At 45.5% G+C, this 27,087-nt stretch overlaps 2 protein-coding genes across 2 annotated transcripts in view; both read right to left on the bottom strand.

The window, feature by feature from the left end:
- Positions 1-799: 799 nt before the first annotated feature.
- Positions 800-26,822, bottom strand: CPLX4 (complexin 4). Its single transcript, XM_006205739.3, has 3 exons — positions 26,645-26,822; positions 15,441-15,528; positions 800-1,600 (listed from the first exon to the last, which is right to left on the bottom strand). Exons 1-3 carry the CDS (start codon positions 26,809-26,811, stop codon positions 1,373-1,375), a joined length of 483 nt encoding a protein of 160 aa, XP_006205801.1. The 5' UTR covers positions 26,812-26,822; the 3' UTR covers positions 800-1,372.
- LMAN1 (lectin, mannose binding 1) overlaps positions 21,931-27,087 on the bottom strand; it is a 38,530-nt gene continuing 33,373 nt past the window's right edge. The window contains exon 14 of the mRNA XM_072952098.1: positions 21,931-22,394. The gene's annotated coding sequence lies outside the window, so the exon portion shown is untranslated. The remainder of the gene's footprint in view (positions 22,395-27,087) is intronic.

The following is a 27,087-nucleotide window of genomic DNA, read 5'->3' as shown; positions in this document are numbered from 1 at the left end:
TAGAGGACAGGTTGGCCCCTAACTGCTCTGATAGAGCAGTTCTTGATAAAATTGGTCTTTGAGAATTATTTATTCTGTGAACATTCACTGGAAAACCAGTATTTTGTTTTGGCTGGGTTGGGTTTGGCTAAACAGCCCGAAGTGTTCCAGAGGTCAGTGTTCTCTTTCTTCTGGGTAATTTCCTTTGAAAAAGAGCAAATGTTAGGAAAAAGAAATCTGTAAATACAGTGGTGCCTGGATAACTGCCTAGGTAACCGCAGAGGATTGATTTCAGGATCCACTGTGCACACCCAAATCCAAGGATGCTAAATCCCTTATCTAAAACAGCAGAGTGCAGTCAGCCCTCGGCACCCGTGGTTCTGCATCTGTGGATGTGGAGGGCCAGTGGTACCCTGGAAGACTGTGGCACTGAGGGACAGTGTGTTTATTGGAAGCTAGTCTGAAGGGGTGGGACGGCGAGGGACAGGAGAGCAAAAGAGGGAGAAGAGATAGGGAGAAGGGCTGGAATTGGAGAAGAGGATGAGAGAGAAAGAGGTGGAGAGAGAGAATGAGACACACACACACAGATTGATTTGACTTCTCAATGATATTTGCCCCCCGTCCCTTTGTCCCCATGTGATCACCAAGTTCAAACAAGAAGAGATGACACTGAATGCAGAAAAAGCAGTAGGCTTTCCAGTTGCTCCCCTGCCTCTGGCCCTCCCTCTACCCCAGCCCCCACCTCCACCCAAATCCATTCTTCACCTGGCCTCCAGAATGACGAGCTGCAGTGCAAATGCTGGGGAAGCCTATTCTCTGCCTCCCTTTCTCATCTTCTACCCCATCCCTGCTCCTGCCCCTTGGCTTCGTGCCGAACTTGAGAAGCATCCACTCCATCAAGGAGCCAGGAGTAAGAGGTGGTGTGATCTTTGATTGCCCTTGAGCCTGCAGCCTGGGCTCCCAGTGGGCACCCTGACCTTTCCCATCTTTCTCTGAAGGGACCTGGAGTTCTGCTAATGGTTGGACAGGGTGAGACCTTGCCCTCTAAGGAAAGAGGTCGGAGATGAAATGCCAGTTGCTTTCGTTTCTTCCTGACTGTCCTGAAGATCTTTAAGCAGATGTATGTTCTGCATCCTTCTCAGCTGAGAGCTCCTGCTTATAACCACATTTACTACTAAAAGGACAGAATGATTCCTGCTGCAGGGTGCTAGCTACACACCCTACCAGGAACCTTTAGAACAACCAAGTTGTCGCCTACGTGTCTGTAGAGAGCTTTCTCATCATGGTTTTCCTAACTGTTCACTACATTGAAGTATATGCTGTTTGAAACGCTCCACAGGGGAGCGGCACGTCCACCTTGACCTGGCTGCCTCCTCCGCCCCCGCCCCGCCCCTCACATCACACAACACTTCTGCTCCGCCGTCTGCTTGATTTCCGTGAAGGTGGCCTGGGCTTTTTCTTTTATGGTGTCCAAGTCCATGTTCTGAAGGTTCTGTAACTGCCCAAGAATAGAATCCTTATCTTCTTCCTCTTCTTGATCTTCATCGACCATTTTCCGGAGATCTTCGGGCAAATCCACATCATCTCCAGCCATCTGGATTTGGTTCTCGTCCATTTCACTCTGCGCGGGAAAACAAATACAGAAATAGGGAAATCACTGTAAGACAAGCCAACAAACCCTGGGAGCAGCAGGAAGACAAGGGTCTGTGCAGGGTGGATGGAGGAAGGGAACGCTAGGTGGCCTCGCGGCAGAGCCTGCTCCAGGTAGCAGTTCTGGACACCAGAGGTCCTGGTCGGGACCCCTCTTTCACTGCATTTGGGTTGATCAGAACCTTCTAGCACAGCGGTTCGCAAAGTGTGGTCCCTGAACCCGGCAGCATTAGCGTTAGAAAGACAAATTCTCTGGCCCTACCCCAGATCTACTGAATCAGAAATTGCAGGGTGGGGTTCAGCAATCTTCATTTTAAGGGTCCCTCGCTGTCATGCTGTGAAAAGCTTGCCCGACTCAGCCTTAGGGCAGCTCTGCAAGCTTTGCTGTCAATCAGCCCCAGGCTGTGACTCTGTGGCCGCGGCTCATCCCCCTCTGGAGGGTGGGATTTGGGTTCACAGTGACCAGACAGTGCGCCCTCCATCCAGTCATCACCTGTTAGTAGCAACTTCTGTCTAACCATGGCCCCCTCCCTCCTTTCTACTAGACAGGGGGCCCCTTGTGGGCACAGAATCACGTCAAACTCAACCGTACATCCTTGTCACCTGGAAACACAGCACCTGTTTAGTAAGTGAACTGCTGATGCCGTGACCCTCATGTGGCACCCCGACCATCCAGCCTTGCGTGGGGTGAATGTCTTACAATGTCATTTTGTGGTCCTAGGCGTGGCTGTTTAGGAATCCCTGAGTCCCTGCTGCCTGGTCTCAGAAATCCCTTTACCCTTAGGCTGCAAAGAAGAATCTAGAGAAGTTTCTCTGGGAAAGGCAAGGGTCATTTACATTCCCAGATGACTGCTCTCAGATATAATTTCCTGAGATCAGGTTATAACATGAGACAAACTGGGCTCCAGGAGACACAGAAGAGCGAAAAAGAGCATCAGAAAAGCTAGTGATGGGAAAAACCTAAGTGAACTTGGGATTGAAGTGGTGGGAAAGAACTAAGCAGACCGTAGGAGCCCCCCAGGGGTCTTGTGACCAGCCTGGAATTTGTTACCAAAGGGCATAAACTGCATGAAGGTAACATGATCGTCTTCGTCTTCATCAGACCGCATTGATCTGATCTGAGAAACACTGGCACCTGCTGAGTTCCCAGTTCTAACTTCCCCAGAGCTCCTTCTTGTATGTGGTTCTTGGATGGAGTGACAGCGAGGCTGGCTCCGGAAACAGCTTGAGAGGCAGAGGGTGCAGAGGGGACGTGTGCCTTTGGGGGGCTTGGGCCCTGGAGTCCTCTGGGAAGGGCGGCTCTCAGCATCGCCTCCCGGAGGTGAGAGAAGCTTCTCCTTGCACTTGGCCAGGCCTCGGCCCCTCAAAGCGCTTAACGGATTAATTAGTTTCTCGTCAAACTGGTGTGGGGATTAATTAGTTAGTTAATCCCCAGGGGCTCCCAGCCAATCCTCCACTTCTGTGTGTTTTTTATTTACCTGCCCTCGAAGTGGCCTCCCTAGCGGATGGTCCTCAGGGCATTTTTCAGGGAGGGGAGGAGAGTGGGACTGCAGCCTGGCGGTTCTCAGTTCACGGAAATGCAGGACCCCTGCCGCTCTGCTGCAGCCCAAGATACAACGTGCACGAGTTGAAAAGGCATTCCTGGGAACCCTGGCACCCCTGCCCCTCTGGTTGATAATAAGATCTCTGCACATGTCACCAGGTTTGAACCCGGACAGAGTAGCTGCCGTGTGGGCCTGGAGGGACAGGCAGCTAGAAGGGCCAGAGGGTCAGTGGTCCGGCCAGCTGGTGCCCAGAGACCCGATCCCCTCGTGAGGACTCACGGGCCGGTGCTCCCCTGCCTCCCCTTCACCAGGTAACTCGGCCTGCTGCTTCTGCAGCTTTGGAACAGCTGAGGTTTCTTTTCTCCTCATTCCACTCGCCCAGGGAAGGGAGAGCAGTGGGTCCACTTTGCCTCCCGACTCACAGGGGGGCTCTTGATCAGCACAACTTCTGCTGGAGTGGTTCTCAGAGTGGGGTCCCCAGGCCAGCAGTGGCAGCATCTTCCGGAACCTGGTTAGAGATGCACATCGTTGGTCCTCACCTAGAGCTGCTCATTCAGAAGCCGGGTGGGTTGGGCCCAGCCGGCTGTGATTCTGCTAGCCCTCCTGGTGATGCTGGGGCTTGCTAAAGTTTAAGCAGCAGCGGAACACATCCCTTGAAGACAGAGGACTGCAACTTCCTCATCTAGAAGTCTCAGAACTCAGCGGACGGTCTGGCGTGTAACCACAAACAGCGGATGTTTATTGACTGACTCAACGAGCCGGTTGTCAGGGACTATAGCAGCCTTAACAACACCGAATGTGCAATTCCTCCTGACTGTAAAGCTTTAGTCTCATGGCTACTGACTTGTTTATCTTCACACTCCCAGGGGGCAGTGCAGCCTAGAGGTCAAGGCGTTGGCTCGAGAGTCAGATTGCCTGAACGTGAAGGTTACCTCTGTCACTTACAGGCTGTGTGACCATGGGCATCTTACACCACCTCTCTGAGCTTTATTTCTGTATCCATAAATTGGGGTTATGTGATTTGCCTAAGAGTTAGAGAAGATTAATTAAGTGATAACTGAATTATTTGGCATATATTAAGCACTTAACTAAAGGAAGCTATTCCTGAATGTAATAACCTTCAGAGGCGGAGTGGGGGGGGGATTTGCACTGGGTAATCATGCCTCTGTCCACGGCAGTTGGCCCCATCAAAAGGCCTGGCTCTCTTGGCATCTTAACCTCTGTTCCGAGAATGATTACCTCTGCTCCACAAGTTCGACTTTTCTAGCAAACTGGGCCTGTTCATTTCCCTTTTAACACTAAGCTCTCAATTCTGGGAGAAAGCTACCCACGGGGCCCAGCTCCCTTTACCCCTTGTCAGGCCTACCCTAATGTCTGTGTGACCTTGGGTACCTTACACCACCTCTCTGAACTTTATTTCCTTATCCTTAAATTAAGGTTATGTAATTAACCTAAGATGAATACTGACAGAGGGCCTAGCTTATGACATGGGCCTCTTTTTTTTTTTTTTTTTTTGCAATCTCTGGTTCCATACTTCAGTGGGAACCTTGTGTATGTGGTTTCCAGGATACAGACTCCGGCCTCACTTTTCCAGCCTAGCAGTACTCTGGCCAGTAGCTCAGTGTACCCTCAACAGGACAGACCAGGTGCAGAGGCCTGAGCAGGCCCCAGAATGCATTTAGGAAAGGAATCCAGGGCACTGGGCAGCCAGAGTATGGTCTAGAAGAGAAGGGTGGGCTCTGGGTAGGCCTGTCACTTTGGCCTACAGACTTCCCACCCCTTGTGAAGGAGTGTGGCCGGAGGAGGGACAGAGGGGAGTCCTCTGTTAAAGCATGGGGCTCAGGGCAGGTGGCATTGGTTGTCCAGTCTAAAAGCAGCATTGGGTGTGGTCAATGGCTGTGGTCAGAGTCCTATGATTACCATCCTTCTAGAAGGACCATGTTACTGACTATCCTTTAGGAACTCCACTGTTTCAAGTGATGATTCTAGTGCTGGAATCAACTTTTCTGTACTATGAACTTCCTAACAAACCAGAAATAGACTTGCAGACATAGAAAACCAATTATGGTTACCAAAGGGGAAAATCGGTGGGAAGGGAGGGATAAATTAGGAGTTTGGGATTAACAGATACACACTACTATATATAAAATAAACAACAAGGACCTATGTACAGCACAGGGAACTGTATTCAATATCTTGTAATAACTTATAATAGAAAAGAATCTGAAAAAGAATCTCTCCTATCTATCTATCTATCTATCTATCTATCTATCTATCTATCTATCTATCTAAATGTGTATTTATATGTATAAGGTCCCATCTGTAAAAAGCTGCAGCCAACCCAGACTGCCCTGCAGAGGCAGCCTGTAGCAGCAGGAAGACTGTGGGATTTGGAGTCAGGAGGCTCAGTTCTGTCCTCTGTCCACCACATGATCTTGAGCAAGTCACCTTATACTTTGATGCCCACTGGGAGGGACCTGCAGTGAGTTAGTGGGCAGATTGAACGAGACATGCTATGAAACAGCCTTGTGAGCTTCTAAGCTCTGGACCAACAGTAGCTGTGGTTATTAATATTTTAGAGGAAAAAGGGCAGCTTGGAGTCAGGATCCCTGCAGCGACGATTCCTGGGATAAAGAAGGCGATGAAACTGAGGGTGGGCGAGTACCAGCCCTTGAGAGAAAGATCAGGACAGAGCAAGTGATTAAGGAACGTCCGTGGGATTTATACAGTGGACCCTGGTCCTTGTCTCTCCCTGGCCTAAAAGACCACCTTGCTAAAAGGACTTTGTCCACAATCCAAATAGTGAATGTCTTGTCCTGACTTTCTGCTGTGCATAAACAAAGGTTAGGAATATCAGGGATATTTTGACAGAGTTCACACATCAAGGAAGGGCAGCAATGCCTCATCACACCCCACAAGCTCAAGTGCAGTTACAGCAAATGTGAATCAGCTCCAGGGAGGGAGGGGAAGTCTGGCGCTGAGAACCATGGTGTGAGTGAAGGAATGAATGACTGAGTGCACGAGTGAGTGAGTGAGTGAGGTGAACCAGCATATAATGAGAGGCTTGCAGGCTACACCTTCTTCTTCGGGGCTCTGTTTCAGAGGTCTTCTCTTTTCTCGAAATCTTATCAATTTGGGATATTGTTTAATGCAGTTAAGAACCAATTATTTTTATGCTGGCTGACCAGAATCAGTTTTAATCTCTTGGTTTTTGACCAGATTTATAATCTTTACTGCCAGTGCTCAATGCCCCATTATTTAAATAGCCCCGTATCCTGCCATTGTTGTCCGCTGTGACTGATTTCTGACCTTTCACTGAAGGGTCAGCAGGACTCTGGATTCAGACTTCCTACATCCTAATATCGATAAACCCGCCTTCATCTTGTACCAAACTGGAGATTCGATGATAAACTGTCTTTCGTGGTTGTATCGTCGAAGAGCTGAGTGTTCCCGATGCGTTAGAGGCCACTCAATCAAACTTGGTGAACCAGCACACAGCAGTTTGTTCCATACGAGGCAGATCTGATTTTGGTCTGGTCTGTTTTTGGTCTACAGAATACCAAACAGCTAGATGAATGGATTTCTTTTACTTCGGTAAGTTGATGTAATGCTTGATGTTTCACCTACTTCTGAGGCTCATCAATGTCAGCAGTCACTTGTCTTCACAAACCGCCCCGACTGTCCTGGTTAAGAGGGAGGATGTCGCGCTGGCCTCTAGGCAAGGTGACAGCTTTCCCTGGCTCCTGTCCTGCTGGAGCTTACAAGACATTGGGAGGGCAGGGAAGTAGATCAAAGGATACAGTCAATCAACAAACGCCTCCATAGAGAGTAAAAGTGGGCGTGGCTGGCTTTGCTGAGACAAGGATGAATTTAGCTGGAGGGACCAGGAGGGAAGTGGGTGTGGGGCCCTGGGGACTGGGCGCCATCAGACACACTCATCCTTGTTCTGAGCAGATGCTGCTGAGGGACTGAGTTTATGTTTTCTCCCCTGGGATCTTGGTTCTCAACCCTCTCTGTGCCTCTGAATCCCTTGTAAAGTGTAGAAAAACACAGTGATCAGGCCTCACCCCCAGATTTGGCTCTGGTGGTCTGCGGCCAGGGACCAGGCAGTAGCATTTTAATTTTTTAAAATATTTTTTGGGGGGGTGGTAATTAGGTTCATTTACTTATTATTTTTATTTATTTATTTTTTAATGGAGGTACTGGGGATTGAACCCAGATTGAACCTCATTTCCCCAGTGATTCTAACGTGTGAATGGTGTTGAGACCTTGTCCGGGGCTGGCTGGCTGCAACTTGCGCTACACCCCACTGTCCTTCTCTTTTCAGCTACTTAAAGAGCCCTCAGCACAGCCAGAATGGGACAGAGGCTGTGGATTTGACTTCTTGAATATAGCCATCAGTTTTTAACATTGATGGAGAGCGTGCACACATAGGACCCTCTGTGGACTGAAACTTCCTCTCTGTGTACATCTTACACGTCCTTCCTTTATGCAGGCATTCCAGAGGGACTCAAGAAGCTCTTAGAGGCCCCTTGTCCAAGCCTCTCTTTCACAGATGAGGAAACTGAGGTCCTGAGAGGTGGAGATACCCGATAAATGTCGTCCCACTGGTTAGGGGACAAGAACCCAGCACTGCTGCCAGGTCTAGCAGGAAAACATGGCCAGAGGGTGAGATGGGCTCGAGTCAAATCTTGCCTTATCATTTACCCACTGTGTGACCTTGGGAAGTCAAGTTCCCTCTCTGAGCCGCTGCTCTTATCTATGAGGGGGAAATGATACCCACCTACCTTCTAGGGTGGTTGTGAGGATTAAGTGAGAAAGCTGGTGCACTAAGCAACGTGCATTCGAATCCAAAGACTCTCCCCCCACCCATGTCCCCCCAGGACCTCCAGCCCATAGCTCTTTCTGGGGCGGGACTAGAACGAACACACTAAACTGGGGCAGGGGCGGGGAGGAGCAGGAGGAGACAGCCCCTGATGGGCCTCTGATGGCCTCCCCATGCTGCCACCAGAAACAGCTGCTCGGAAGCAGGAGGTTTCAGTGTCTGGGACCCTGCCGGGCAGCCCCAAGACTCCTGATCTGAAGGAGGCCGGCAAAGAAAGGTTCTCAGAATCCTATCTGTTTCTAAGAGGCAACTTTAAAATTCAGTTCCAGTGGCACATGTTTAAAGAAACTCTACTGATAGATTTTCTTCAATCTTCATCTTTGTTCAAAGTGAACGATGCCCTTAATACAGCAGACAAACACCAGGTGTAACTAAATCATATAGCTCAGCAGGGGGCACGACATTATTTTTCAATGACTAACCTAGATTGACAATTCCGTTAATAGGATTAGGGTTCATTGTGGAACTGTTTTCTCTTATTAATTTGGCTTGACTTACGTATACATTTTGAATTGGCTAGGAAGGAGGGCACCTTTGTTTCTAGAAAAAAAATCTTGTGGCTTTCTTTAAAACGTATTACTCTCTCTATTTGAAAAAAATGACATCTTAATTATGATATGAAGTAACCTTGGTATTTTATACAAAATCATCATGTCAAATCCAGACTTGTTCTTTTCATGAAAATGGATTTTAGTATAACTCTTAGGGCAGATAAATTCACTCTACTATTTTGGACACTTTGTTCTTTGGGTGTGTTTTTGTTTTTGTTTTTTCCCAGTAACGATCATTCACAAATCTTTTACGTGGAGGTGTTTGTGTGTTTGTAGCTGTGTTTGTGTTTGTGTGTGTGTGTGTGTGTGCGCACGGGCATATGCACAGCTTCTCCATGTCAGACACCATGCAAGGCCCTGGGGACAGAGACAAAAACCTCAGCCCCTTTGTTAAGGAGCACATGGTCTAGCAGATGAGAGTACTCAGGGTGGGAAGAGGACATAAAAGACATGCACTCAGGTATTATGGAAGCACGGAGAAGGGGGAGGGGCAGGAGGTCATGGAAAATTCTGGAAGAAGTGGCACTAGACTGTGGTACAGGAAGGAAAGGGGCAAAGGGTGTAAGGGATGAAGCAGGAGATGAGGCTGGAAAGCTAGGAGCCACATCATGGTGTCCCGGCCAGGGGGTTTGGACTTTAAAAAGTCATGGTGAACTTTTTTTTTTTTTAACAGGGTAGGAACAGAATCAGTTTACATTTTGGAAACCTCACCCTGCAATTTGGAGAGGAGCAAGACTCAACGTCAAAAAGCTACTTAGGAGGTATTGTAGTAAAATTGCTGAGAAGTGATGAGACCTGCATTTTGGGAGGAGTTGAGACTCATCCAGGAGGTGAAATTACCGTGACTTGGTGATCTGCTGCACGTGGGCGGGAGGCTGGGGGCCGAGGCAAGGATAACTTCCGGTTGTCAGCCCAGGGGGAGGAGCTGGCGGGGCCGCGTCAGCGGAGGCTCCTGGAGGAGCAGGGGCGGGGACTGTCCGTGTCTGTTCTGGGTCTGAGCTGCGAGGTGCCCGAGTGGAGGCAGAGGCAGTGGGGAAATTTAGGGAGAAGTTGTGAGCTGGAGGTGTAGATTGGCGGGTCCATCAACACACATATAGGTGGCAGCTGAAAGCAAAAGCAAGACGCAGCCATTCGGGGAGAATGTGCCGGCTGGGGAGCGACAAAGGGCAGACACAGGAAACACCCTGGAATATTCGGAAATTTGGGGGCAGTCAGGGGAAGGGTAACCCATGAAGAGGAGAGAGGCAACAGTTCAAGGGGAATGAGAACCAGAAGGATGGCGTCCAGAAACTGAGGAGAGAGAGGGCTTCAAGGAGGAAGCGATTAGCTAAACCAGGTGAAGAAAGTTCTGCTCCGGGAAAAATTGCTCCAGGAAGAGGTCCCCAGAGGTGATAATGGAACCATCTACCACAATAAGACCGGCCACCGAGCATGCGCAGGAGGGAGGTGTCAGCAGAGCCTCGGGAACCAGTCATTAGGAAGAGACCCAGAAAGCCACGTTTATTCCAAGTGCTGTTTGCTTTAGCTGGAGAGACGTGACCTCCTTTGTGAAGGAGAAGTCAGTCGGGAGGAAACACTGAAGATACAGGACAGACCATAATTAGTGGCATGAGACCCAAATCTAACATGAGCATCATGGGTTACTTTAGACATTAGAAGTCCCCTAATTATCTATAACTTGGAAACCAACTTGAGAGTGGACATGTGTGAACATACTCGGGACGGACGCACTTTCCTACACTCACGTCTGATCACTGCAGTTTAATGACTGCACTTCTGAGACTCCTGATGTGATGACGGCAATGAAAAGGAGTCATCAGAAGACACCAGAAGGACAAACGGTGTTGTCCTTGACAGTGAGCAGTAAACTCCGAGAGGAGGCCTGTTGCTGTTTGCCGGACGCCAGGCCTCTGTTGCTCCTTTCAGAAGCCACGTTTCCTTTCCCGTCCATCAGCAATCGACTGAAACTCTTTTTCACACGAAACACCAGCCAAATAATTTCTTTGGAAAATACAGTTCTAATTCCAAAATGTGGCACAGTTATCCTCATTAGACCTGACAGCTCCCGGGAAGACATTTGCCTCAAATCTGCTCTCCGTTGGGCCTCAGTGAGGGGACGGGCCCAGAACTGCATCCTGCTGGTTATGTAACCGCAGTGAGTGACCCCAGGGAACTGTGAATGAGGCCCCCAGGGGGTCCTTCCTCGTTAGCTGGAGGACATGGTGAGTGTGTCCAACCCCCTGTGGGCTGTTAATACTATTAGTTCGGCTGTTTACCCAACATGGAGTTTATAAGACGGCACAGGGGCTGAGGAGTCTGCAAGCCCAAGGGGAGGGGAAGGTTATTATCAGCAGCCCAATAAGGTCCTGGTGACCCTTGCTTTCTGCTCAGCACCGTTTTCTTTGTTAGCCAGTTGTGTCTCAAGTCCGCCAACCTGGGTTGAGATGCACGTTTAGGGGGTTGTGGAGAGACTGAGGCTCGAAGAAGCACTTGGGGAAGACCAAGGAGGCTCAGGGGAGCTCTGGGACCTTGGGCAAGTCCCTTGATTTATGTGAATTTCATGGTGTTGCACTGAGTGCACACCTATGATATGTGCTTTTCTGTATATAAAAATCAGTTTAAAGGGGGAGGGTATAGCTCAATGATGGAGTACACGCCTAGCACGCACGAGGTTCTGGGTTCAATCCCCAGTACCTCCATTAAAAAATAAATTAATAAGTAAACCTAATTACCTCCCCCCCTCAAAAAGTAAGTTTAATAAAAAGAGAAATGCCACTCAGACACCTGGATCAAGCCACCAAAGCACCCTGGCAGCCCAGGAACCCACACCTGCTCTGGGAAGAGAGTTTAGACTCTAGAGGGGAGAGGAAGGGGTACGCCTCCCATGACCCTGGCTACCCGGAGGCTATGCTAACTGCTAATGACAGTAACATCTATTTGATCTACTCATGTCTTTTGATGACTTTTTTTAAAAAAAATAGTCACCATGCCATACATTGCATCCCCAGGGCTTATTTACCTTCTAACTAGAGGTCTGTGTTTTTGACTCCCTTCACCTATTTTGTCCACCCACTCCCCCTGCCTCTGGCAACCACCAGTCTGTTCTCTGTGTCTACGAGCTTGGAGTTTTCAGATTCTCCATACAGGTGGGGATCATACAGTATTTGTCTTTCTCTGACTTATTTCACCTAGCATGATGTCCCCAAGTTCCATCCATGTTACAAATGGCAGGATTTCCTTTTTTTTAAATGGCTGAATAATATTTCATTATGTATATATACCATGATGACTATTTTTAATCGTGATAATCAGAGGAGTAATCCGATAAGTGCAGTAATCAAGATGGCAAGCCCCATGGAGGGGATGTAGGTGATGACTCCAGGATCTGTGGCCTCATCTCCTCGCTGGCCCCCGTCCAGGCTGCTGTAAGGGTCTAGTACTGACCAGCCAGCCCCTCATCCTTTCCCTCCAACTCACTGTACACATTGCCACGGCCTTGGCCTTTCCTAGTCACCGTGATGCCCATGGGCACTGCCTGGCCTTCCAGGGCCTCTTTGCTCCTTATTGGAGCCTCCAGGAGATGAAAACCTGCCACTGACATCCCCGTTGTGGTTTTCAGAAGGCATTCTAAAGGCTCCACCATGGAGGGTTCTTCTGAATAATCAAAGAAAGACCTGAGAGTTACATACGGTTCCATACCAGCCGCCAGCGCGAGCCCCTCTAGAGAAGCTGCCTTGATACAAATATTAGAACCAAAGTGTGACATTCAGGGCCTGATAAATGACTATCCCCCATGGTCAGTGGTTCCCCAAAGTCATTTCCTCTCAAGGCTGAATATTCCAATTCCTTCAGCTCTTCCTCCGTTACTGTCAGTCATTTGAAAATCTCTCCCCATGCTGGCTGCTGCAGAGACAGCTAAAGCCTGTTGGTCTCCTAGCTGTCTCCTGGCATACCCTGGGAGGATGCCCCTGCTCACAGGCTCCCCTCCCATCCTGTCCTCACCTCCATCCTGCAAGGGCGCTGCCGCCTCCTGCTTTGTGACAGATGCTCTCAGGGGGGCCTACTAGCATGGCAGATGCTTTCGAACAAAATACACAACCTGATCCTTAATATCAAAAGAATGGGCTTAAAAAAGTCACCTCCAGAAACTTATTCCTGTTCTGGCATTAGATTCTTAGATAAACTCAAAGATCTCTTTCAGGGTCGATGAAGAAAATCAGGCTGGGTCTCATGCACTGTGCACTGGAAACAGCTACAGGAAAAGCGGTGACGTGAGCGTCCGTAACGTGTGCAGTGAAAGATGCTGGGCTCCACTGTCAACTGTGTGTCAACTTCTTCTTGGCCTCCCCCTCCTCTAGCTGGCGTTAGGGAGCAGTGGCCTTTGCAGATACAGAGTCACTGTCGTTCCAGGGAGGCTATGAATCTGTCCGTTACGTGGCTATAAATCTTGCCTCTTTCCTTAGTTTCTGTTGGAAAGACTTGTTCCAAAGGACAGTTTGGCTCAGAGATTTAGGAATTAGTTCTTCTCTGAAGAGCATCCAGACCATTCTGCTGAGCCTGAAGGGGTTCCCCCCAAAGACCTGGGTGGGCAAGGCCACTGACTCGCCATTAAGGAAGAAAACAGGCAAAGCTCAGATGCTCACCGGTCAGGGACCACAGAGTCTTGCACTGTTTACACACATCAGACCTTCAAGACCCCTGGTTGTTACTATCAAAAAAGAAGACTCTTATGTGTAGAGATAGTGACAGCAGTGCGAGCTGGTGTCTTGGGAGCTCTGTCCACGAGTCAGCCACTCGGCTTGCCAGGCACATCTTACTTCCTCAGACGGAGACCTCAGGGAGTAGGTGTCATTGCTCCCATTTTATAGATGAGAAAACGGAGACTCAGGTAGATTCAAATGGCATCTGAGATTGCAGATGTCAGAGTGGCAGAGCTGGAATTAAAACCCATTTCTCCTTATATCCCCACAGAAGGACAACAGAGCATTTGTCAAAAGTATATCCTCAACAGCAACAAATACGTAGACACATACATTTGTTTACAGATATATATAAATGTTATAACTACATATATGTATACACACAAATATATATCCTTAAAAAGGCTCACCTTTGTGGAACAGACACAGCCGCTTGATGGTGTGTGTGTGTGTGTGTGTGTGTGTGTGTGTGTGTGTGTGTGTAAGTGCACTGAATTTCTGCTTCATTCCAAACGAGATTTTTGGTGCTTTCATCAGGTGCATCCCAGGCGGGAGGCGGGGCTTCAGGTCGGCAGCGTGAATCTGAGTCAGGCTTGCCGCCACGTTGCCAGACACAGCCAGCACCGTCCGGGGGGTTTCAGGAGATCCCTCCAGATGACAGGAGTGGGAGGGACAGTGTTTAGAAGTGCTCTGTGCTTCCAAAACGTAAGGCCAGTGGGAAAAAGTATTCAACCGGAATGAGGTGGGCAAAAAGCAAGGCACTCTTTTCAGAATTCACTGGTCACAAATGAGTTTAAATTTTATTGTGAGTTTTCCTCCCATCAGGGAGAGCATCTTAGGACCAGTCTCTCCATGGGGAGGGGTCTATGATTCCTTGGTGCCTTCAGCAGTGGCCTTGCCTGGACTGTGGGCTCACTTTCTTTGTTTAGTGCTTAGAGCTTCTGCAGTCAGGTTTTCCAGGGATCTGCAGGGAACCCACTGATGGAATCGGTTTAGCGGTGCTGTCTAACCCACCCAGCTGACAGGAGGTGGCTCTCATCCCTGAGAGGATCAAGTACTTTGGAGGGACCTTCTTGTTTGGCTTCTGCAGGTGGAAGATGGTCTCTAAGGAAGGGTGCACCTATGGAATTTGAAGTTGGACAGGCAGCCCAGAAGGTGGAGGAGGAGTCACTTAGACGAGCTAGGGGACCCCCGGGCTGGGGAGAAGTGAGGAGTCGGGCCAGCAGGGAGCTGGGCCTCTGGTCACCCCTGTGTGCGAGCCCAGGAGCAGTGCAGAGGAGCCCCGTGCCAGAATAAGTCAGCACATCTTCCTCCCAGCTCCCAGTCAGTAAAAACGGTTGTGCAGAAGGGTGCATTGTGAGCAGGTTTTAGTTTACAATTAGTAGAGTCATTCCCACGACTTTTGTAAAACAATTACTTAACCAGAGCCCCCAGGCGTTTATCCCCTCAGCCAGCACCGAGACAGAGAAGCTGGCGCTCGGTGACGACCGTCACTGTTACGTCGCCTCCAAAACGAAGGAACGGATTGTTCCTTTGGAGAAGGGGCAGACTGTCATGGAAGTTGAGACTCCGGGCTCTGCTTTGCCTGGCAGCGTGGTCTTTGGCAGGAGGGTCGTTACTCTGTCTCTGCCTCTGTTTCCTCTACTCGAAGAACCTACCTCACAGGACTGTGGTGAGGATAACACGAATTGATACACACGAAGCCCTGAGAGCAGTGCCTGGCAGGTAGAAAGAGCCCAGTAAAGGTCAGCTGTGATTGTTAGACGCATGGTGCGTGCGGTGATGTGTGGATATTCCGTAGCCTTTAGAGAAAGTTACATAAACATCTCCTCTGTGGGTTATTAACTCCGTTTTGTTGGGAGGAAATGCAAGTTCACAGAAGTTAAAGGACTGGAATCTAGTTTTCATGAGCTAGTCCCATGCTCTTTTCACTATGTCAAAGACCTCAGTAAAGATTAAGACGTATGTAAATATATTTATGTATGTATATATGTATGTACTTACGTGTGTGTGTGTACACATATGTGTGTATGTATACACACACACACGAATGTCACCCTTGGCTGATAAACACTCTCCATTTCTGACGACGTAAGAAATGACCAGATATTTACAGTGCTGAGTGTCTCACCTTTGGGAGTCTGTACTTTTCTCTGAGGTGAACTCTCAGGCACGCCCTCTCTGCCTTTTTTTGTGTAAATGCAGCATCTCTTTCCATCCTAAAAGTAAAAGAATAGAATAAAGGATCAAAGGACATGGAGAGCTAAGGCCGCTCGAGCCCCTGCTCAGAGGAGCCAGACAGGGATATTCTCTCTGAGTTCCCACTGCCGGCAGACGAATGGGATGTAGGGGATTTTTTTTTTTCCTACGTCCCCAAACGTCTGCCTCTCTGTCTGTCATCCCACTGTCATCACGTAGTGCAGACCCTACATCCCAAAGACACCTTGGCTCTGGGCATCTCTTTCTGATGCAGCCTGGGAGGGGGCAGGGTGATCACTCCTGCTGTAGAGTTGATCGACCTCACCGTGTTTCTCTAAGTGCAACCTGGGACCATGAGCATTAAAATCACCTGGAGAGCTTGTTAAGAACGCAGCTTCCAGAAGCTGATCCCAGCCGGACTGCATCACGGAGAGAAGCTACATTTTAAAAATCATTCTGTTTTTTATTTTATTAAATTGATTAGGGATTAACGTGTTTAGTGCTTCTGAACTGCTTGATGTATGAGCTGATGATAAAGGGTGTTCAGTAGTATTATTGGGACAGAAGTTTTAAATTCTACAGAATACTTATTTTCATGGGAAAAAAATGTTTGTAGCAGCCTTGTAACTGAGCAGGACCCCGTGGAGCCTCCCCATATCCTCTGCTGTAGCTCCTCTCTCAAGTACCCAGATAATAGTGTCTCATGCAGATTTCATTTTCAGATGCTAAAAACCCGTCACTAAATGGAAGAAATAAACTGCTTGATGAGCTTGAGCACATAGCCCTCAGAACTTCGGGTGCTCGATCACCATCAACCATCAGAATTGTGCACAGCTGATCACACCCTGGGATGCCCCGCCCTCTGCTAGCCTTTAAAAAGACTCAGCTGACCCTCTTCAGGGAGTTCTGGGTTTTTTGGTCAAGAGGCAGTCAGTTCCCCTTGCTTGGCTCTGCAATAAATGCCGTCGGGCACCCAAACTTGCTTTTGGTAACAATTTTGGCAAAGCCAGGCCAGGAGTCTGTTCCCGTGGCAGGTCAACCGTAGTTAGGGGCAGCCCCTTCCTTGGGTCTCAGTGGGAGCTGCCGCCCCAGCCCAAGGCTGTTTGGAGCGGAGAAACCTCCGGAGCTGCTGCCCACACTCCTTGTCGCCAAAAGTGAGTGGCTCCAGCTCGCACAGGCTGGGAATTCTCTCCACTCCATCTGGGCTCATTCCCACCGGGAAGGGAGATGCTCAGGGCACCTTGTGAGCCACTCTGGGTCTGCTCCCTCTTGTGAGCTGGGCTGGTCTGTTGGAGGCCTCCGTTTGGGAGTGGAAGTGGGAGTTTTAGATGACACGTCCTCTGGTTTTCTGTTTGTGTGACGGTAGCTTATTTGTTGTTTGTGTTTTTGTGTGCATCATTTTGGGGTGAGCCACTGCAGCTTGCTCAGGATGGAAAATTCTGCCTGCTCCATCTGGGCTCATTCTTCTCCGGGAAGTGAGCCATTCTGGGTCCCTTCTCTTTCAGGAGCCAGGCTACTCTGGAAGCCTCCGTCTGGAAGTGGAAGTGGAATTTGGGGGCTACACCCCATCTGATCTTTTGTTTGTGGGAACATGTTTGTATGTGTGTGTGTGTATCAGTACTTGCATTGGCAGGTTGAAATGTCTTTGGGGAGTAACAGGGCTCTCATGTGATGACACCAGGATATTCTTCCTGTTGTGCAGGCCCGTGGAGGGTTGGTTGAAATTTTCCCTTTCTAGCCTTGGTCATTCATTCGGCTTCATCTCTGATGGGGCCTTGGTTGGGGTTCTCCTCTTTTGGACTGATGGGGCATTGGTTGGGAATTCCCCCTTTTGGGGTTAGGGATCTGCGACCCTGAGAGACTGTTTTGAATTGTTTGTTTGATATTCGGTAACATCGGCCACGAATAATTATTGATGATCAGAGCTCTGTTCCATCTTATTGTCCCCTAGGGTATATTTTGCAAAACTAGGAGATCCTGAGCTACGCGCCCACAAATGAAGGAAAATGATAATTTTTATTGTAACACTACGTGGGCTCAGTATCCCCTGAGATCTGAAGGACAGTGGTCCCTAATGGCTCTGCTGTTACATCAAAGTGAGCCTTTTGCAATTGCTTCGGGCTTTTATCTTGGGGACGTGGGTGACTTGGTACCTGAGTCCAAATTCTGTTCTTCCTGGTTTTGCTGCAAGGGAGGCATGTGAGTGTGAGTGAATGAATTCTCTAAACTGAAGTGGATTATTTGGGAGCTAGGGAAGAAAAATCCCTGAAAATAGCCAAAATGGTTTGGTTTTGTAAAAGCATTTGCAAAGAAATTACAAAGAAATTTGCATTTCTCTTCCTATGCCTTTGAGATGTAGATGATTTAACTGGCCTATCAAAGGAAAAAAAAAGATTTTTTAAAACTCAAGTGAAAAGGCTGAGATCTCTGATTCTGTCTTTACATAAAAACGTGACTTGTGAATAAGCTGTATTTAACTGACCTAAGAGTGCTTACAAATTAAACACTAAGTATAAAAGAAGATAGACAGGACAAATTTCAGGTTCATGTGATCTAGGAAATACTCAGTATTGACTTGATACCTGATATTAAAGCTAGCTTAAGCTTGTTGGTTTAATCAACACAGACATGTCTTTAATTGTACCTAGGTTTACTGAAGGTCAGTAAGTTCATGTTTCTGTTGCAGAGTTTGTCAGCAGAAAGGAAAACATTAACTTAGTATGATTGTCTTCTGGGTGAATTGGGTGCAAATGAGAGAGGAACTTTGGGGTGAGGTTTTTGGAAATAATTATGTTTTGGGAATGTCTACTTGAGAATGATCTCTCCAGATATTTGGAAACTTGCAATTTTAGAGTCATGCTAAATCAAGTTAAATGTTGGAAGTTTATTGAATAGTTGAGTAGCTAGAGCATTCCCAAACAAAATAAGAGACTGAAACATTCCCTAGAAATTAAGATTTTTAAGAACTGAGGATTCTAACTTAAATGTGTAATTAAAGCTACTAAAAACAATGAGGGAAACATTTCAGTATACAGTAGGAAAATAGGATGTATTTTAAGATATATATTTTGAATTTAAAAAAAGATATGAGGAATGAAATTACATTTTGTTAATGGGAAAAAAATAGTGACTGGTCCTTGCTGTATTTTTCTAGATGGGGAAAAAAATAAGGGACAAACCAATATGGATACAGAAAGTTGTGGACAGTTGGTAGAAAGGGAGCCGGTAAAGAGTTCTCTGCATGTTTGGGCTGGGATTAGATTAAATTTAATTAGGTACATGGATTTTGTTATTAAAAGCAGGCTGGGGCAGGACTAGATTTGGTTACTCTCTGCTAAGAGAACAAATCTACTTAGAATGTTTCTGATAACAGATTGTGTGAAACTTTTTGATACTTCTGACAAACTTCCTATCAAATTTTTCTTTATTGAAGTATAGTCAGTTACAATGAGTCAATTTCTGGTGTACAGCACCATGTCCCAGTCAGGCATACACATACATATATTCATTTTCATATTCTTTTTTTTTTATTTGGTGGGGGGAGGTAATTAGGTTTGTTATATTTTTAGAGGAGGTACTGGGAATTGAACCCAGGACCTTGTGTATGCTAAGCATGCACTCTACCACATGAGCTATATCCTCCCCTCTCATATTCTTTTTCATTAAAGGTTATTACAAGATACTGAACATAATTCCTTGTGCTATACAGAAGAATCTTTTTTTTAAATCTATTTTTATGTATAGTGGCTAACATTTATAAATCTCAAACTCCCAAATTTAATCCCTTCCCACTCCCTTTCCCTGGTAACCCTAAAATTTTTTACTATGTCTGTGAGTCTCTTTCTGTTTTGTAGATGAGTTCATAGTGCCCTTTTTTTTGTTTTCTTCTGTTTTTTGTTTTTTAGATTCCACATGTGAGTGATGTCATATGGTATTTTTCCTTCTCTTGCTGTCTTACTTCACTTAGAATGACGATCTCTAGATCCATCCATGTTGCTGCAAGTGGCATTATTCTTTTTATGACTGAGTAGTGTTCTATTGTATAAATATACCACAACTTCTTTATCCAGTCATCTGTTGCCTATCAAGTTTTAATTCAAGTTCTTTTGACTTCAGCTAACTTTGGGATGCTTGGGAGATCCCCTGAGACATCTCAGTAAACTATTTAGGGTTGGTTGGTATATTGAATTGCATGGGAAGCATTGTCAAATGAGTGATAAGCCTCCTCAAAGTATATGGTATGGATAAATGTTAATGTGGACATTCTAGAGGTTACATGGAGTTTCTGAAATTTGGATATGTGCTAGTGTAATGCTATCAGTCATAATTGTAGTTGTCTTGGAATGTTGTATGGTACAGCAATTTGATTAAGTTTCTTCCTCAGAAACATTGTAATCAGATCTTTTACCTTGCTTTGGTCGTTCATGGACAGTTAAGGTCTTGCTTTGCAAAACTGCTTCATCTTCAGGAAGATTCATTAAAAGGACTTTTTGACAAATACAGATTTCTTTTAAATCATACTGCTGAGCTGGGTAAGGTAATTAAGAAGTCTTTGAAAACTCTTGATTTCATGAAACTGGTAGTAAAAGGGATTGATTGCATAGGATTGAGTGAACTGATGAATATGGTTATAATTTTTGTTGCTGGAAGTATTTGTTTTTCAATCTATGTTTTCTAATTGAACTGTTTACCAAATGTTTGTCTCTCTATCAATATTGCCCCTAATGTTTAGGATAGAGTATTCTCTAATGGAGCTGTCACACAGTATAACTAGTCATGATGGGTAACAATGCTTGCTTTAAGTTTGTTGCGGAAAGCACATGTGTGATGCCTGTCTGACAGTTGGGTGTAAGTGATAAAATGTAAGGCCAGTAAAGTGTTTCCCCATTAACATACCTGAGTCTGTTCACAATATCTGATGAGATTTCCCCCCACGTGGATAAGTAAGAAACACAAAGGAGGCCCAGCACGGAGGGGAGGGACGTGGTCTAGACCTGGGGCAGGAGCCACCACCCCCGCATGGAGGGACAGTAGTTTGATCATCAGTGCCTTCTACTAAAAGATCTATAATCAAAAGGGGAAATGATGGGAAAATCTGCACATATTGAGGGGTGGGGAGGTCATTCTAGCTTATACATGTTTTGACTTGAACTTTACTGACCAAAGTGGCCTGTTTTATGGCCTTTTGGACATGCATTGTACATCTGCTTTGGCTTTCGAAAGGGGAATGCATTAGAAAGTCAAAATGGAGTAGCTGTGGTTCAAACATCCAGGGTAAAACTAGGTGACCACCGCGGAGGTGATTTCAGACACTTTCCTGTATTTCTGAGTGGTGTCATACTCGGGACACCACCAGCCGTTCTCAGAGCAGTGTCTGCTGGCAGGTGGCGTCTGCAACCTTATGACCTCAAGGTCTCCTCTTGTAACTATTAAATTTTTAGGCAATAAAATTGCTTTAGATCAGACGTTAGCAGAAAAAAGGAGACGTGTAGTGGCAAATAGCTATTGTTATACATGTATTAATACCACATCAGAAGTTAAAACCTACTCAGATAAAAGTAGACAACTGGCCACCTGGCTATAAGTCTCCCCGAAAAGTGCCAGGTTTTCAGGCTTACTTGCCTGAATTCCTCAGGGAATGAGATTTTAACTATGTAAGACTTGGAACTCATGAATATTTCCAACTCAGTGTCCATTCCCCAAATCGGGGTGGGACTGTGCCCCATTTCAGCAGGAAGGAGCCAGCGTGGTCACTGCCTCGTTCCCTGCAAGACTTGGGGGAGGGACGAAACAGGATCGGGTTCCTCTGCTGAGTTTATGATGATTCCCCCTCTTGTCCAACACCTGTTCTTCTCAATATCGAGGAGCATCAAAGAAAAGGGGGCAATTCTAACCGAGCAGGACCCTCTGGGGCCTTCCTGGGACAGACCCCTCCCCCATATCCTCTGCTGTAGCTCCTCCCTGAAGTACCCACATTAGAGTATCTCATAGAGATTTTCTGAGTTTTTCAGATGCTAAAACCCACCACCAAATGGAAGAAATTAACTATTTAACCTAGAGTGTCTGGTGCTTAAGGATTGATCATCGTCAACCAGTCAGAATTGTGCACAGCTGATCACAGACCCCCTCCCTCAGCTGGCCTTTAAAAAGTCTCAGTGGGGAGTTTGGGGGGTTTTATGGGCACAGGCCACCCATTCTCCTTGGCCCAGCAATAAAACTCTGCTCCAAACTGACATTTTGGTATTTTTTGGCCTTGCTGTGCATCGGGCATGTGAACCTGTGTTCAGTAACAGCCTTAGGGACGTTCTGTCATGTCATACCGTATCTTACGCAGTGATTCTTTAAACAGCATTCTAGTGCTGAAACAGCAGAAAGAGCTGGAAGCAGCAGTGCGCTTAGCAGATGTACCACAACCAGCCCTCTGGGGGGAGAAGCTCTGTTTATTGCACTTGCCAAGTTCCATGGTGTAAATACTCTCTCCAAGGCAGATTTCAAACTGTGAACTGATGTCACTGAACGAGGAGTAGGGAGAGATGCGCACGTCAGCTTTCATGAGTCAGCGCAGGCCTCCGCAGGTCAGTTCCAGCAGGCCACTGGCTTGGAGGATTAATTTTTCTCAAGCATTGTTTAAATCTGGCCACTCTCAAGTTGAAGAATCTCCTGGGTCTCCATGCCTACCATGGAAACAGGAAATACGGTCTGTCCACTTTTTTTTTTTTTATCATAAATGCTCTGCTGGGCCAGGTGATTGGAGACTGCATTGGCCATTTAAATGACTTTCCTGCTTCCACTTTGGCCCCACAATTAAGGCATCAGATTCAACTGCTCATCACTGTGCCCTGGGCTCAGGCACTCTCTAAACTCTTCCCTCCACAAAACGCCAGGCCTAGAATAGGCATGAGAGAACATTGGGTTCAATCTTCTAGTTTTGGAAAGGGAAAAAGAACTTGCCCACAAGATCAGTGACCTGGGAAGTGGGCAGAAATAGATCTTCCCCCCAATATTTTACTATGAGAATTCTCAAATATACAGAGAATTTGAAGGAATTTTTCCATTGAAACCCACATACCATGATCTAGCCACATTCTAGTTAGCATCTTACTGTACATATTTTTTATCCCATCTCTCCCTCTATCCATTTCATTTTCTGATGCATTTCAAATTTGTAGACATCAGTACTCTCTTCCCCACAAACACTTCAACATGCATACCATTAACTACAGTTACATATCTGTTTATAGTTCCTCTTTTTTTCCTTTTGAATTAAAATTTCGCATGCAGTTAAATGCACAGAACTTAAACGTATTCTGGTGGTTAATTTTATGTGAAAACTTGACTGAGACTCAGGGTGCCCCCATGAAACATTATTTTGGGGTGTGTCTGGTGGGGGCAGGTTTCCAGAAGAGACGAGCATTTGAATCGGTGGACACAGTAAAGCAGACTGCTCTCCCCAGTGTGGGTGGGCCTCACCCTGTCCACGGAGGGTCCCGGTAAAGCAAAAAGGCAGAAGAAGGGAGAAACCAGCCCTGCCTGCCTACCGGCCGTGCTATGGAAGCTGAGACGTCTGTCTTCTCCCGCTTTGACTGGGCCTTCCTCCATCAGCCCTCCAGTTCTCAGAACCACACCACCCGCTGTCCTGGGTTGCAGATGGCAAATGGTGGGACGTCTCAGCTTCCGTAGCACGTGAGCATTGGCTCCTTGTAAAAAATCTCATATACGTATCTACATATACAGGCATTTTTTTCCCTCTCCCATTGGTTGTATTTGCGTGTAACCCAAACCCCTATGAAGATATAAAAAACATTACTATCACCTGAGAAAATGCCCTCACCCCTGTTCCCAGTCAACACCTGTTCCCCGTCTTAGGGGCGACCACTATCTTTTTTCCACCCCCGACTGGGTTTGCCTGTTCTGGAACCTCATATAAATGTAACACATGCTATGCATTCTTTTGCCTAAGGCTTCTTTCCCTGAGCATGAGACACTTCTGGGATTTATGCAGGTTGTTTGATCTGTCAGTGGTTTGTCCCTGTTTATTGCTGAGTGGTTTCTACTATATGAATATGTCACGCTTGTCATTCATTCTGCTGTGGATGGACACCTAGCTTGGCTCCTGCTTTGGGCCGCTGAAGCTGCTGTGAACGTTTCTGTGCATGTTTTTGTGGAGCTGGATATTCATTTCTTGTAACTAAATATCTAGGCATGGAATTGCTGGGTTACTGGGCAGTTTGATTGAGTAAGTGTAGTTTTATAAGAAACTGTCCGACCTTTACCCAAGGGGTTACACTGTCCTGCGTCTTATCAATTGGATCAGGGGTTCTGGGTGCTCTACCTTCCAACCAAGATTGGGTACCATGTCTTTTTAATTTTAGCCATTCTGGTGTTGCTATAGTGGTACCTTAATTTTCACTTTAAGATGACTAATTTTCATTTCCATGATGACTAATCATATCAGGCATATTTCATGTCCTAATAGGCCATTCGTATATTTTTGTGAAGTATTTGTTCAACTCTTCCGCCCATTTTTTTTTTTTTTTTGCTTTTATTATGGACTTGTAGACCTTCTTTACCTAGCCTGGACCCCAGTCCTTTGTCAGATACACAGTTTGCAAATATTTTCTCTCAGTCTGTGGCTTTCCTATTTATTTCTTAATGGTGTCTTTTGACATAGTTTCTAACGTTGATAATGTCTAATTCAGCATTTCAAAGGTTTACGGTCACTGCTTTCAGGGTAACATTTAAGAAACTTCTGCCTTCTTCCAAGATGCCAAGACATTTTATGGGTTTTTTTCCCCCTAAATGCTTTATAATTTTGGCTTTTATGTTTAAGTCTATGATGCATATCAAAGTTCAGGTCACAACTGGTGCCACAGCAATTGTTGAACCATAACTAAGATAAAAGGACATTTTTTATATAATGGAGAGAAATGGTGGGGTAAATAGATTGTTTTATTTAGACCTTTCCAAGTGTTCTACTTAGATATAGACCTCTTTCAGTACTAAGGTTACCAGTAGTGCAGGAAAAAAAATCTCAACATAGAAAGAAAATAAAAATGAATGGGCAGCAGAGTGCATTACTGAGTAGTATTTAGTTTATGATTAGTAGAGTCAATCTCACAACTTCTCTAAAATGAGGACAAGTTTAGGAGGCTGTGATTTGCTAGTATTCATTTTCATTATTATGTCTATATCTCTCTCTAGATGTAGCCTGTGACGAACCATTTCTGATGCCTACTTCTTTAGGTCGTATCCGAGGTGATGAAGCTCTTGAAAACTCGAGCGACGGACTGGAAGCCATGCCTCTGGTCAAGAGGAAGCAGGCTGGCTTCATTGTCCTGCTCTTTCTTAAATTGGTTGATTACATAATAAATGTATAACACACACAAAAACACACACTCTCTGCCGAGTAGCTGGTAAATAACCCAACTGACTATGCACTGACTGACCGTTTGGCTATTTTGGTACCTGAACTGTCAGATATAAAATGAAGGAAAACTAGGTCATTAGTCAATCAAACAGGTGCCATATCTGTGACCAGATTGATTGCTGGGACATATTAAATGATATTTTAATATCAGGTGTATAGTCAATATTTCTGACCATTTTCTTTTTTACGAGCCCCCTTGAGCTGAGAACGTTAGGTGCTGCTCTGCTTGTTTCTTCATTATAACTTTTTTCATGCCACAGGCAAAACTAGCCAGTATTCAGGGAATGCTCCTTTTTTTGCCCAAGTATTTTTTAGTACCAACATAATTTTTTTTGCCATTGCATTTATTTATGTTTAACTGATCTTAAATTTACTGCAGAGCCAAGCATACATTCTAGGTAGTTTTATTTATTTATTTTTAAACTCTTTTCTTATATTCTTTTTTTTTCTTTTTATTTATTTTTTCCTATTCACTATTATCTTATTTAGGTAGTTTTATAAGTCATGGTTTCTTTCAGGAAAAAATACAATAGACAAGGTTTCCACTGAATGTAGGCTTTTGTGATTTCTCAGTTTCCTCCAGGTCATTAACCCTTTGACCTACAATCATCTTAGCAATAGGATTTAGGCAACTATTATGTAATTGATCATTAGCAAAACAGCCATGGTGGTAAAAAGAAATACTTTTCTTTTGTTAACATATGATGAACATTTAACTGCAAAGACTGATGCTTCAGTACTCAGTTGATTTGATTATTAAAAGATTCTTAAATTAATTCTACCTCAAACTTTAAAAAATTTCATATAAATTACACTTATTTAAAGATCGATCTCCGGCAGTGAAAAATTGGTGATGTTCACATACCATAATACCCGATTGAAATGTTACTAATATTTTATTTTTACTACACTTTATATAGCCAGGAGAATGTCCTTATTTTTTAGAAGTATATAGCTGAAGTATCTAGGGCTAAAAAAAAATCATGATATCTGTAATTTACTTTAAAAATGGTTCTCTGTATCAATCAATCAATCTACCCACCTGTTTATCATCTAACCAATTAATCATCTATAAGCAACTATGGCAAAATGTCAAGTGTCAATTTTATGCCATAAATATATTGGGCATTCATTATACTGTTCTCCTCTGTATCTTTAAAATTTTCATAATAGGCAGTCCAGACATTTATTCATAGTCTTTGAGAAGCCAAGTCTCATGATATAATTGCTATGTTGCACTTTCTAGGCTTTTCGCCTGCCCTTGTAAGATCAAGGACATTGTACTATATGTTCATTAAGGCCCTTTTCCAGGTGCAGAGTCTGAATTCTCACAATTTGAAAGCTTTTGACTTGCTAGGAGGGTGAATTTCATGAAGATTCTAAAGATCGTTAGGCTCACAGTTTTTCATTTGAACAATGGAGGTCAATTAAAATGTGCCTAGACCAGAAAATGTTCAGCTGCTTTGCTTATGACATGTAGATTCATTCATTAATTGTTCATTTCCATTCATTCATTCAGGACATAGTAACTGCTCATGCTAGGAAATTGTTTGCTGGAGCAGAACAGACTTTCCTAAGGTTAGAGGCAAACAGCACGAGGAAAGTCATCTAAAGAGCACAGAGGTAGAAACTGGGGAGCTGAAGACCAGAATGAATGATCAGAATGAATTTTCTTGCTTTTAAAGGGAAATGAAGTTGCATGTACTCACTTCTCCTCAATCACTTGCTTTTGATATTCCTCATACTCCTCTCTAGTCATCCCGTGAGCTGCTGCAGGATCAGATGCACCTCCTTCTTCTTTTTTTTCTTCAGACCCGCCACCAAGTCCTAAATTCTTTACCTGGTTACTTATCATCGTTTTCATAAGGAAGGCCATTGTTTTTGCCCCAGAAAAATAAAACCAAAAACTCAGACAAAACCTGAAGGGGGAAAAAAAAAACCCCACACAAAATCGCCAAATATCTTCAACAACAGCCACACATTTAAAAGCCAAGGACTTTGCACAGCCTCATCTATTCAAGGGCATAACGATAGAGAGGAGTGGTTCATGGGCTGTAAGCTGGATTAAAGAGGTGAACTCCTTAGTATAGAGAGGCAGATGGTTCAGATTACTAAAGCATACAATCAGATGCAGCCGACTACTTTCGGAATT

Source organism: Vicugna pacos, chromosome 30 (genome assembly GCF_048564905.1).
Source record: "Vicugna pacos chromosome 30, VicPac4, whole genome shotgun sequence".
NCBI lineage: Eukaryota > Metazoa > Chordata > Mammalia > Artiodactyla > Camelidae > Vicugna > Vicugna pacos.
Note: the sequence above shows the minus strand (reverse complement) of the source record. Positions and strands in the feature narration are given on the sequence as shown.

What these genes read in the sequence shown, in the direction of transcription:
- CPLX4 (XM_006205739.3), bottom strand. Translation starts at nt 26,811, where the DNA reads ATGGCCTTCCTTATGAAAACGATGATAAGTAACCAGGTAAAGAATTTA. An exon ending in AAGCAAGTGATTGAGGAGAA is followed by an intron (nt 15,529 to 26,644) that starts GTGAGTACATGC and finishes TTTTACTTTTAG; the next exon opens with GATGGAAAGAGATGCTGCAT. An exon ending in AAAAGTACAGACTCCCAAAG is followed by an intron (nt 1,601 to 15,440) that starts GTGAGACACTCA and finishes TTTCCCGCGCAG; the next exon opens with AGTGAAATGGACGAGAACCA.